Source organism: Thamnophis elegans, chromosome 4 (genome assembly GCF_009769535.1).
Source record: "Thamnophis elegans isolate rThaEle1 chromosome 4, rThaEle1.pri, whole genome shotgun sequence".
NCBI classification, from domain to species: Eukaryota; Metazoa; Chordata; class Lepidosauria; order Squamata; family Colubridae; genus Thamnophis; species Thamnophis elegans.
In genome coordinates, this window is record NC_045544.1 from 39848340 (window position 1) to 39862003 (window position 13664).

Below are 13664 nucleotides of genomic sequence, written 5' to 3' on the forward strand. Positions count from 1 at the left end.
GTGGGCGGAGCCACTCGCAATTTCAGCTACTGATTCGGGTGATCCAGTCCGACCCGGTAGAATACCACCTCTGATTTGGGTACTCATTTTACCCAACCTCGGAAGGATAGAAGACTGAGTCAACCTTGAGCCGGTGAGAATTGAACTGCCGAACTTTAGCTAGAAGTCAGCTGAAGTAGCCTGCAGTACTGCACTCTAACCACTGTGCCACCTCGGCTCATGTTACAATTAACGTATACATCCAATTTGTTTATGAGTATGATATAGGCTATTATAGCTTAAGGTTTGAGCCTAGGATGCCCAAGACAAGGCCACCTGCAAGATATATACCACTACCACCAGAAATGGTAGCTGGTTCTTCTTTCTGCTCTTTGGGACTAAGAGCTTAGCCATTTTTCAGGTTGCCCATGGAACAGGTTACTGTCATGGAGACACTCTTGCTCTATCATCTGTCACTCAAATTAGTTCTGTACGTATGCATAGAACCATTCTGGAAGAGTGCTACATTTGTCTCCAAACACATCTCACCTACTTGACAGATCTCAAATATGGAGAGCTAGATGGAGAGATTGTGAAGAGCATTGGAAAACTCCCTCCTCTCTCACTTAGCTCTCTCTCCTCTGCACCTTACCTTTGGAATTGGGTGGCTATAGCAAAATTTAATGAATGAACATATTCCCAGGTAAATAATTGCAATTTTGAGTCAATGTATGAGAAGTGTTTGTGAAAGTGAGTACACAGCTTATAATCAGTTCAGATATGTGTTGATCAATTTTTAAAGTATCATATTCTAAAAATGGGAAGGTGAAACAATCTGTTCTTCTGTGGTCTAGATGTAATAATAAGCTTGAGTTGAATAAGTTTTAAATTGATATCATGTCTTATTTTTTAAAATGTTTCTTCTCTTATGCTATTTTTTCATCAATGCAATGTATGTAGTTTACTTTCATATATTACTGATATAGTCATTCTTTGTTATATTTCATTAATAAAATTAGTGAAAAGATTAAAAACAAGACTCTTCGTTTGATGATGAGGGCATTCCTTAGAAGCCTTTCCGATCACGGCGTAATCCTTCGCGGGCAAGATTCCCTTGCAACTCTTTAACCTTAAGCAGAACTCTGCATATACATTTGCAACTTTTAAAATAAATTCCTGACGAATTAAAGGACATTCACAGGCCGTTCAAGCGCTACTAAGTTTAAATAAATCAGTTGTACAAAAATACCGTCTTCATTTGGAAGTCCGTTTGGAAAGGGGAAGCAACTATACGCCGTGTTAGATATTAATGAAGATAGAAACTGCAGGAAGCATTCACTCAGCGGCTTCTCTCGATAGTCCCGCCGAATGGCACTCCCTTCCACCAATCGCTCCAAGGAGAAAGTAGGCGGGTTGATGCATCAGCCGCTCCTGTGACGTATGGCGCACAGCGGCAGATTTGAACTTATACAGCGCAAGCGCGCTCGATTCGTTCGTGGAGTGTTTTGGGGGTGAGCAGCTCTTCGGATATTATTCTTGATTCCGAGAAAGGGTTTCCGCGCCGCTGCGATGAAACGCACCGTGCCACGAAGCACTCTGAAGAACCTGGTGAAGAAGCACAAGCCCCAGCTCCGTTTGGGCGGCAACACCGACTTACTAGTGAGTGGGAATGGGGAGGGAAGCTAGAAAGGAGGGAAGGAACTGCTGTCAGTTTCTTGCTTCCCATAGGTTACTTTTAGGGAAGCTCATTGAAAAACTACTTCCTGCCATTCCTATCCGCTCATTTATGAAAGTGCTTTGCCTGAAACGTGAAAAATTTAATTCAAATTTAATTCAAATTTAATTCAAATTTAATTCAAATTTAATTCAAATTTAATTCAAATTTAATTCAAATTTAATTCAAATTTAATTCAAATTTAATTCAAATTTAATTCAAATTTAATTCAAATTTAATGAATCGTCTTTGGGCTCTGTAGTGATGGTGGCTGGTAAGCAGTAGTAATCTGGGATTACTTGTGCCATGTATGCACATGTGTCATAGGTGCACAATGGCAGAGAACTGAAGGAGAGCTCTATCCTCTGCACCAATGTTTGAACATTGTAAAAGTTGTCAGAAGCTTTTTTGGTTGTTGTTTGTCTCGCCATGTACATGTATACATCTGAACTAAATACAATACAAATACAATAGCAGAGTTGGAAGGGACCTTGGAGGTCTTCTAGTCCAACCCCCTGTCTAGGCAGGAAACCCTATACCGTTTCAGACAAATGGCTATCCAACATCTTCTTAAATACTTCCAGTGTTGGGGCATTCACAACTGTTGAATGTTCCACTGATTAATTTCTCCTCAGTTCTAAGTTGCTTCTTTCCTTGATTAGTTTCCACCCATTGCTTCTTGTTATATCCTCAGGTGTATTGGAAAATAGTTTGACTCCCTCTTCTTTTTGGCACCCCCTGAGATATTGGAACACTGCTATCATATTTCCCCTAGTCCTTCTTTTCATTAAACTAGACATACCCAGTTCCTGCAACCGTTCTTCATATGTTTTAGTCTCCAGTCCCCTAATCATCTTTGTTGCTCTTCTTTGCACTCTTTCTAGAGTCTCCATATCTTTTCTACATTATGGCGACCAAAACTGAATGCAGTATTCCAAGTGTGGCCTTACCAAGGCATTATAAAGTGGTATTAACACTTCACGTGATCTTGATTCTATATCTCTGTTTATGCAGCCTAGAACTGTGTTGGCTTTTTTGGCAGCTGCTGCACACTGCTGGCTCATATTAAATGGTTGTCCACTAGGACTCCAAGATCCCTCTCACAATTACTACTATTGAGCAAGATACCACCTATACTGTACTTGTGCATTTTGTTTTTGTTGCCTAAATGTAGAAGCTTACTCTTTTCACCATTGAATTTCATTGTATTAGATAGTGCCCAATGTTCAAGTTTGTCAAGATCCTTCTATATCTTTAGCCTATCTTCTGGAGTGTTGGCTATTCCTGCCAGCTTGGTGTCATCTGCAAATTTGATGAGTTCCCCATTTATTCGCTCATCCAAATCATTGATGAAGATGTTGAAGAATATTGGGCCCAAAACAGAGCCTTGGGGTACTCCACTGCATACCTCCCTCCATGAAGATGCAGTTCCATTGAGGACTACACGTTGAGTGCGGTTGGTCAGCCAGTTATGAATCCATCTGGTGGTGATGCTGCCTAACCACATTATTCTGCTTTATCTAGTAGTAGGTTATGATCTACCTTATCAAATGCCTTACTGAAGTCCAAGTAAACTATATCAACGGCATTCCTCTGGTCCACTAATTTTGTCACTTTGTCAAAGAATGCAATAAGATTAGTCTGGCATGATCTGTTTTTGACAAACCCATGTTGGCTTTTGGCTATTACTTTGTTTACTTCTAGGTGTTCGCTAAATCGTTGCTTGATTATCTTTTCCAGAATCTTTCCTGGTATTGAGGTCAGGCTGATAGGTCTACAGTTTCCTGGATCTATTTTTTTTCCTTTTTTGAAGATAGGAACCACATCAGCTCTTTTCCAGTCATCTGGCAGTTCCCCGGTGCTCCAGGATCTCTGAAAGATATAGTTCAGTGGTTCTGAGATCTCGTCTGCCAGTTCCTTCAAAACCCTGGAGTGTAATCCATCCGGTCCTGGTGATTTGAACTCGTCTAGGGTAGACAGGTGCTCACTTACCTTTCTTTTCTTTCTTTCTTTTCATCCTTTAAAACATATTTTATAGATGTTAAATAACATTTGTTGGAATCTCAGACCTGACACTAACAATTTAGTTTCATTTTCATTTCATTTCATTTTAATGTATGCCGATTAGCGTACATTCAAAGTGACAAAATTATTCTAAATCTGTTTAAAAAATGCAAATAAGCCCCCCCTTCTTCTCTCAAATTCTCTCATAACAATAAAGTTTCTTACCAGCTGTTGCTTTTGAACATATTTGTTCTGTTGACAAATCAGTTTAAATGGGAAAATGTATGTTTTGATATTTCAAAAAGAAATTTTTGCAATTATTTTTTTCTGGGACATGCATAATATCATAAATGTTGCCACAACATGGGATAATGGGTTGAGTTTGCATTGTGACATAATTATTTTGATCATCAATGTTTAGAAATGGACACTGATGTATGTTACATATTTTGTTGTTTTTTTTTTGCGCAGCTCTAGTGATTACAGTAACACTCATTCTTCCACAACTTTTGGATAATCAAACTAATCACCATCTCTAGAGATCTAATAAATGTCTGACCACAAAAATGTAAACCATAGTTATTCAGTGCTTTAAGAATTGTAAATCACCTGCAATCCAATAATGTTGAATGTGTATACCGTATATACTCGAGTATAGGCCGACCCGAATATAAGCCGAGGCACCCAATTTTACCACAAAAAACTGGAAAAGTTATTGACTCGAGTATAAGCCTAGGGTGGGAAATGCAGCAGCTACCGGTAAATTTCAAAAATAAAAATAGATACCAATAATGTTTTTGAATATTTATTTCAAAGAAAAACAGTAAACTAGCAGTGTATTCAATGAAATACTTCACTCACCTCATGATGCTGATGTCCCGCTGTGATGATGATGTCCCGTGCAGCCGCGGGAGCGATGTCCCGCCTTCTATGACACACGGCACAGTGATTCCTATCATTGGATCACTGTACCAGAGGAGGTGGGACATCGCTATGTGGCTGCTTGCCATAACAAGGAGGAGGTGGGACATCGTTGCAGAGCGGCAGGAGGGGGAGGAAGGGGAATCGTAAGACAGCCCTGCATTACATTAGAACGTGAGGAGGGGGGATGGTGCGGTGCACGCTGCGCGGCAAACTGACACAGAGGGAGGGGAAACTCACAGGGGCACTGGGCCATTCACGAGTGTCACCCAGCGGCATGGCCCCGCCCCTTTTTCTCCTCCATTTCGGGCAAATTTTTCACTGACTCGAGTATAAGCCGAGGCGGCTTTTTTCAGCCCAAAAAGTGGGCTGAAAAACTAGGCTTATACTCGAGTATATACAGTATATAGTTGCAAACTTGAAAGCTTGATAGACTATGATACATAGTTGACAGGCTGTACAAAGCTTGGTTCACAAATTGTGCAGGCTTCCAATAAGTCAATGTGGAGTACAAGATTGATTTACATCAGATATCAACTGAAATTATAGTAAGAAATATCGAACTTTATTAGGGTTTTTATATAAAAATAACATCCTTAGTGTTGTAATAATATAATTCACTTATAGTATTGAACATCTTACATATTCTCAGAAGTAGGTCCTATTGATTGCAATGCTTTTATTTAAATGAAAGCTTGTTGCTGATTCAGTACTGCACAATATTGGGCATGGTTATAATTAGAACAGATCAGGCTGAAGACTGATATCTACTGGATTGGCTCTATTGGATCAGGGTTATCCATAACTAATGTAAAATGCTGTTGTATGTTGTCTACTTGAAAGGAAATGGTTCTTTATGACCATGAAGTAACATTTTATCCAATTTTTGTCTGTCTGTCTGTCTGTCTGTCTGTCTGTCTGTCTGTCTATCTATCTATCTATCTATCTATCTATCTATCTATCTATCTATCTATCTATCATCACAACTGAAGGCAGCAAATTGTCTAATACTCCTACTTGCTATTTTCCCCACAACAAAACATGCCAGGTGGGTTGGGCTGAGAATGAGTGTCTGGCTAAAGGTCACCAGCTGGCTTACATGGCTAAGGGAGGAGGTCTATAACTCAAATTCTCCTGGTTTCTAGGCCAGCACCTTAGCCACTACTCCAAACTAGCTCTGTAGTAATCCTGAAAAAGAAATCCTGAAAAGAAAACAAACTCTACCTCTGCACCTGATCTAAATCCCATTTTTAAGGTAGATTATTGGAGGAAAGACTAATTGGGTGTTGGGAGACTTGAGTTCTAGGTCTCCTTCAGACACGAAGGCAGTTGGGGGACCTTGACCCACACCCTCTCTCTTAGCCCTAGTAAGCAGGCAAGGGAGAATCACTTCTGAAATCTTGCCTAGAAAATTGCAGGGACTTACCTAGGTAATTACCAGGCATCAACATTAACTGTAAGGTTAAAAAATGGGAGAAAAGAATAGATTAAGGTTGCATAAAACTTCATGCCTAATTTTAGAGAAATGCTTAAGAATTAGGCTTAAGTATATCACTTGTCTGCAATTCTTTAAAGCAGATGCATCTTTTCCTTGGCTCATGTGGCTGCCAGATGAAATGATTGTGGGGGAAAAGATGTATACTGATTCATGCCTTTCCATGTCCAAGAATGTTTTTGAAACATAATTTATTTATTTCACTGTTTTAAAAAATTATCAGAAATGTATATCTCTGCATTTGATTGGAAATGTTAGCAATGTCTTAGAAGTAAAAAATATATGAAATTAGATTTAGATATATTGATAAATTCTACTTTGAGAACACTTTAATTAGTATTATAAATCATTTTATAGGCCAGTTTGCTGTAATGTATTTGAGATTTTTTTTTGAAAGATTTTGAATTTTGTATTTTTCTTTAAAAGGTACATTTGAACTTCTTATTGTTCATGTTTCGGTTAGCAGAAGAAGCCAGGACCCAGGCTATTGAAGAAAAGAGTAAAATAATTAAATATGAACATGTGGTCTCTTCTGCAAAGGTAATCATAGTTAAATTCTTTCTTGAATATTAAAGCTGCATACAATTGTATTAAAATCTAAGGGAACATTCAGATAAGACTATCTTGTATAAAGAAGATTTTTCTTCAAACTTCATTATAGTGAGGGAAATAATCAGTCGTATAATTATATTATAAATTTATGTTAGAACATGTATGTTCAAATTAAGGTATCTCATTACTAAAACACAAATCAGCAAATTGGATTAAACGTAACTGCTTTTTACAGTAATTATGTGTCCTAAAATATAATTAAATTAATACAGTAAAAGGGATATTCATTACAATGATATTTTAATTACCATGTCTCCTGCATGCCCCCCCCCCCCACGCATGCATGGCAAAAAATTGAAAACCAGTTAGTCGGTGGGAGGCACGTGCACATGCACAATGAAGCTGAGCTGGGGCTATGGCTCACATGCCCACAGAGAGGGCTCTGCATCCTGCTTATGGCACGTATGCATAGGTTTTACTATCATGGACCTTTCCCAGCTAGGCCTCAAAAGATAAAGATGAATCCAAGAATACACAGAGGCTGTCTACTTGTTCCTTCAGAAGGGGTGCGGCTCCAAAGAGTGTTAGATTACCTATCTAATAGCTGGATCTGTGAGCTACCAATCCATATGTCTTAATAACGGGACTCAAATACTCCTCTTGTACCTGCACTGCCTTACTTTAATAATGGGAGAAATAAAGCTCTATAGGATCACCCAAACACAACCCCCTGATGGACTCACTTGATACCTTTGTATAGAATATAAACAAAGAACAAAATGCAGGATCCCATGACTGCTAAGCCAAAACAAAGCCTGTAAGGCCAAACCAGTAGGGAGTATCCTCCTCCTAATTCATCCAACATAATTGACTCAGCCAGACAGTATATGAAGCTGCCATAAGGTTAGGGAAGATGAACACTTCCCACTACCCCCAAAGCAAGTCATCTTAGTTTAGGCCAATCAAAGCAGTTTCACTGCCAAAATCAAACTTGAATGTTGAATGAATTGGATCAGGTAATCTGTACATCCAGGAACATATGAAACTAATCAGCCACTATCTTCTCCAGTGGGATATTTGCAGTAGAATAATATTCACAATAGTTATGGTTCTCTTTAGAAGACCCCACACCACTCCCTCTTTCAAAAGAATATGGAATGAAATATTTACCTCACTCTGAATGTCCTACATTTTTCTACTAGGTATCGATAAATCCTAAATGTATTTGCACTGCTGATTTAAAGAAATGAAAAGACACATCTTAACTGAAACAAAAGTCTAATTTATGTAGGTACAAGATCATTGGTTTACTAGAGTGACCATTATAATAATACATTGTTTAGATGAAAGGCATTTGGAAACAAATAAAAACCATCTAAAGCATTTCATATTAAATTGATGACTAATTTTAAATGAAACATTAAGCTTTTGTATCTAAAAGATCTATGTGTTTTTCTTTTCAGATAATTTTAAAGAAGAGTCGAGGCTAAAGGAAGGAGTTCTTAAATTCATTACATTCGCAGGGTCTTTATACATGATGGAATTTAGATATTTGTATTTTATAATTTCATTTTTTTGTGTTAAATAATGTCTTTAAAATAAATCTTAATTCAATATAGTCTTTGATGAAATTTAATAAATGATTTAGTGACTGAAATAGTTTTAATATTTATTATAAAATATTTTTCTTTTTATAATGATTATATAAGATTCCTTATCAGAGATCTTTAAACATAACCATAACTGATAGTATGTATTCCTGCAAACCTTTAAAAACCAAAACTTTATTATTTGGAGGATATTTTTAATGTGCAAGTTGTCTACTGTTTATACCTTTTTAAACTTCTGGTCCTAAATCACATTTCAAATAAATAACCTTTCAGCTAAGGAAATATTTGACTTTGTATTCTTGCACTGGCAGACAGACTTTTACCACACAAAATTATAAATGAAATATAAAAATATTTCAAATATTACCATTTGTAGTAATAAAGCTATTATAGACTGCATTCTTCTCATGTTAATTTTGCTATTTTGTTATATGTTGGACGGAAAAAAAATAAAGTGATAAACAATCTTGCCAGACCCAGTTTTATTATTTCCTTGGATGGGACAGCAGTGATATTTTTTTTTCTTTTATTAAAAGAAGAAAAGCTATTCATGTTAGTGATCATAAAAGAAATGAAAAGCATGAAGCAGATTTATTCTTTTCAGTTTTTTAGTAGAAATGTCAGTTCTGTCATCTTAATTCTACATGCATAATGTTATACAGGAAGAATATAACTAGAACCTTCAATTTGTATATTTTTTTATACCTAACTGTAAAGAGTCTTGTCTTCTGTCTTACAGTTTTTGGAATTTCTACACCATGACATCCTTCAGGCAGAAATAAATTCTTTTTGGAAAAAGGAAGCCGCTCACTTTTAAAATGTCCATATGGCTTTGTACAACTTCATGGTTAAGTAAAAAGTATGCCAAGTATTGGACCAAGTTCCTTTTTAATTAAACAGGTTATAGTGTTTTGCTTCATGATTCTATGATGAAATCTAATATGTTAATTCTGTAAATCAGTACTATGATCAATGCCTTTGATACAGACAACAATACAACCAGTGTAATTTTCATTTAGTTAGTGCTCTTTTTAGAAATCTCATCTCTTTCAAAATGGCTGTTCCTTTTGCAACCATAAGATGGGGATAGAGTAAAGTATCCCATATATTTTCCCTTTTATGTAGATTTCTGGTTCATTGAATCTGCCTCTGTTAAAGAATTATTATGTTACATTAAGGCACTGTCATGAAGTATCTTATTGCTGACAGATGTAGAGTGATTAAGGATTTCATTTTAATTGCAGTTTTATATGAAGGAGGGTAACAGCTTCAGAACTTTCATGCTTCTTGTTAATGAAATCTGACAAAAGAAAAGCTAAATTTCTTTGTTTTGACAGCGTGTTGAATATATTCTATTTTTCACACTAAGAAGTGTCATTTTCTAATCATCCAACATAATTAATCAACAGTGGCTGGTTAACGCTTTAGAGGTTATTGTCAAGAAACAGTGTTTATATTAGTTAATATGGAAGTGTTTTAATACAAAGAATACTTAACAAAAGCTACTAGATATAAGCACAAGTTATCAGTTGATTTTTTTGCAGTAAAATAGAATAGTAATAATTCTCACCCTCAAATAATTATTATGGAGAAAGCTATGCAACATTTTTCCTTTGGCCGGATTTAGAAAATTTCAAAGTTTTAAAGGAAATATGCAATGACAGTACACTTAAGATTATAAGTTATGTATTAAAGCTTTAAATCATAACTATGTTTGAAGATTGTAATATCACATTTATTTAAAAACCCCAAATATATTGTTGAGGATTGGATAAGAATCTAATCATGCTTGAATAGGTCTCTGTTTTATTCATTTGACCTACCTTTATTTTATATTGTTCTTACCTTAATTTCTGGAGATTTTAGTTTTACATCTTCTGTAATTGTTGGCTGATATTCTCCATGTTTTGCATATTCATTTTTACAACAGCAGTTCTTCACATGATTAAAAATCATTAGTTAACTTCCTTCAGTTTTGAACAAATTTTGTATTCTCTTGTACATTAAGGTAATTAAGCCACCTTAATATTAGTTAGCAGTCTGGGAGGTGAGCTCTTTCTCATGCTTCTAGTGTAATGTAGAAAGTCCTGTGCCTTCCTATTTAAATAGTATCCTCAAACAATAGTAGTTCCCCTGTTATTAGAACAAGGAGAAAAAGTGTCACAGACATTTTTCTAGAGCTATGCATGTATTACTCTTGGCTGAAGAATGTGATTTTTTTCTCTGCCAATGTTCAAAGCTAAGCACTAGGATTGTGTATTGTTTTGACATTGGAGTGAAACAAGCTAACATTTTGAGTTGACTGTGTTCTGAGGACCAAAGTTTTAAATGGGACTAGTGTACCTTCTGCTACCAGAACAAAACTCAGAAGTGTTCTGGCTATAGCAAATAATGGAAGCTCCATTTGAATTTCTTGCTCCTTTGTTTTTAAGCCAAGGGCCATAAGCATATTTGGAGTGACAGTCCATGTTAAGTGGTAACAGTTACCTAAACTGAAGTGAAATTGGCAAGGGGATATTTTAAAGTTTGCAAACTTAAGAACTTTGAAATTAATTGTTTATATAAATGTACTCATATGTTTTATATATTATTTGAGGAGTTCATGCTTGACAAAATCTAAATATATTCTTTGGCAATTTGTTAGCTTATAATTTAGGATTATGAGAGTGAGATGGGCTAAGTTTGATAAATAAATTTCCAGAATAAGGTAATAAATGCACTTGGTTTTCTTTCAAATCAACCCCTTGGCCAACTTGACTATAGGTAAGTCTATAATTGTGTCATAATGGACAATCTCTCCACTTAGCAATATTTCTTTGCATGTTTTTCTTTGGAAAGTCAGATATTGATTCTCCCTAAAAGTGCTCATAGCTGCTTCTCACACAGCACAAGGAAAAAACAAAGCAAACCCCCCCCCCCTACTGCCTCAGCTATTAGAAACAGAATAATTGTGCTGCATACATTCTTTACTCAACAAAACAACAAACAAGTTGTTAAATACTTTGTAAGAGGGTGTCTTCTTCAGCTTGAAAGTTGAAATGTCTTACTTGTTTTTGAACTTGAAGTGGTTTGTGCTCAGACTGTTTTCCCTTCTCTGTAGGGAATAAATCCTGTTGTTTCTGAGTCATTGTTCTGAGAATGGCTTTGCATGACCAAGATACTATCACCTCTTATAAAGGATAACATTAACTACTAATATGTTAAACACTATTCTAAATATGGTAACCTGATGGTTTCAATGTGTGTTCTAATTTATATATTAATAAAATCTATATAGCCGTCTATTTCACAAAAAACGGGTGGTGTTATATTTTCCTCACCAATATGGCATATATTTTCCTCACCAATAGGGCAGAATGGAATGTGAACATTAACCAGTCTTTTATATCTAACTTAAATATTGAAATATTTGATATTTTTGTTATGCATTTATCCCATTCTTCAATTTTAACTTAAATTGCATGTATCTTTATTTGTAGAATTTGGAAATCAAACAACATATATATTTTAATAAAGTAGTCCTCTTTTTAAATATTTTAGTAAAAAAAGGTACATTAAAAGTAAATAGCTGCCTGTCAGGAAAGTTCTATAAATTAATCAGATGTATATTTGAAGGATCAATGTGGGATGGGCTTGAGATATAATTTCACATAATGATTTTTCCCCCCTGGTCCTGTAAGCCAGTAAATAGACTTATTGTTGGGCTTAAATGCTTAACCTATTTGAAAATGTTAATAGTGTCAATTATTTTGAACAAAATCTAATCTTAGGCTATGTGTTTGTGTTTTTTTCTTGACAGTTCAGATAAGTGCATTGCATAGATTACAAATACTGGCTTTTGAAGACTAAAGCAAAACTTTATTTTTCTTATCTCCATTGTATGAAGTAGAACATTTTTATGAACTTTTGCAAAGTTAGAACATTAAACACTGGGGAGGATATCCTATGGTTTATAGTGTTAAGGGAATTACCTCATCAGCTTGAAAGCTCAATAACAAGAAAGTAAGCCTTTAGACTCTTGCGGTTGTGGACAAAAAGCAATATAACATAGTTCTGGTGTTTAATTGCTTATTTTAATTACAAAAATGTAAAAATGCTCATTTTATATTCCAGAAACCATAGTTTATTTTAATTGTTTTTTTAAAGTGTTACTTTATGGTGGAATATAGAATATTGAACAGTAGAATATATTACCAACCATCATTACTATAACCCCACCTTTGGCCTTTCCACATTCATTAAAAATTACATTTAAGTTTAAAGCCATTCTGCCTTCATTAACAATGTCTGATTAAAAGTACTAATAAAGGAGAAAGAAATACCTGTATTTGTGTGTGTGGGAGGATTTGATAATGTAAGCTTACCGAAAAAAAATAAGCACTTCAAATGCTAAAACTTGGGGAGGGGGTTGAAAAAAAGATTGGGAAGCAAGCACTGAGGATTTTTTTGACCTCCTATACTTTTGCTTTTTCATTCTGCTTTTAAGTTTGCATTGTTGGGAAAATCCTGCAGTTTCAGCTCTTTGCTGCAGTTGTGGGGTGAAATACTCCTAATCTGCCTTTGGAGTTTGGAAATATTGACCTACCATTGTTCAGCTATTGGTAGTCTCAGTTTATTTAGTTAAAACATTGGTGTTCATTTTTCAATTAATGGAACTTCCAGAATGTTTTATGGTCTAATCAGAGTTAAAACAATCCTTTTTAAAAGTTGATAGTGAAGATACTCTGTGACCATCTTTCATCCTATTAATACTTGATTGTATCTGATTCTGTGATGATCGGGGTGGCCTATCCATATGGAAAAGATAGACAATTACCTGTGATGCCAGGTTAAGTAGGGTCCACATTTTGAATGAACATTTTCTTTTTTCCGAGGGCAGGCACATTGTTTGTCTGGGTGCCAATTTAAAGCTGCTACAGGTTGAGGATAAGGAAGCCAATTCTAGTGAAAAAATACTTGACTTTCAATTGTAATGCTTTAAGTGTGAGGAGCACTGTGTTGGCTTGGTCTTTTAAGATTCTCGTTTTGGGACATATACCAGAGAGAGTGAGAGATCCAAGCCCTCCCAAATTGGATGTTTTGTCATTATGGATTTCTTACTTAAATATTGAATTCCACTTGAAGATGGGTCTTCATTGAGTCCAAGCATGTTTCCAAATGGTGATCTTGTTTCTACTGGTAAAATTGAATTTTACAAAATTACGTTAGAGTTAAGCTACTAAATCAAAGGATAATGTTATTGGAAAAGAAAATGCAGTGTAAATACAGGTAATGTTAGGCTGAATTGCTGCATGCTTTTCATTATGAATAATAGTTAATTTGGAGGCAAAATCTGTAGTGAAACTCAACTTCAATCTGATTGTGGTGATGGGTTTAGCTTATCCATATG

The 13664-nt window shown here is 35.5% G+C and overlaps 1 protein-coding gene across 1 annotated transcript; it reads left to right on the plus strand.

Moving 5' to 3' along the window:
• Positions 1-1442: 1442 nt before the first annotated feature.
• Positions 1443-8279, plus strand: CENPW (centromere protein W). Its single transcript, XM_032217042.1, has 3 exons — positions 1443-1638; positions 6540-6653; positions 8129-8279. Exons 1-3 carry the CDS (start codon positions 1549-1551, stop codon positions 8153-8155), a joined length of 231 nt encoding a protein of 76 aa, XP_032072933.1. The 5' UTR covers positions 1443-1548; the 3' UTR covers positions 8156-8279.
• Positions 8280-13664: the final 5385 nt, after the last annotated feature.

Excerpts from the sequence above, each read along its gene's own strand:
- CENPW (XM_032217042.1), top strand. The coding sequence starts at position 1,549 with ATGAAACGCACCGTGCCACGAAGCACTCTGAAGAACCTGGTGAAGAAG. Across the intron at positions 1,639-6,539 it reads GCGGCAACACCGACTTACTA|GTACATTTGAACTTCTTATT; the intron begins GTGAGTGGGAAT and ends TTTCTTTAAAAG. Across the intron at positions 6,654-8,128 it reads ATGTGGTCTCTTCTGCAAAG|ATAATTTTAAAGAAGAGTCG; the intron begins GTAATCATAGTT and ends TTTTCTTTTCAG.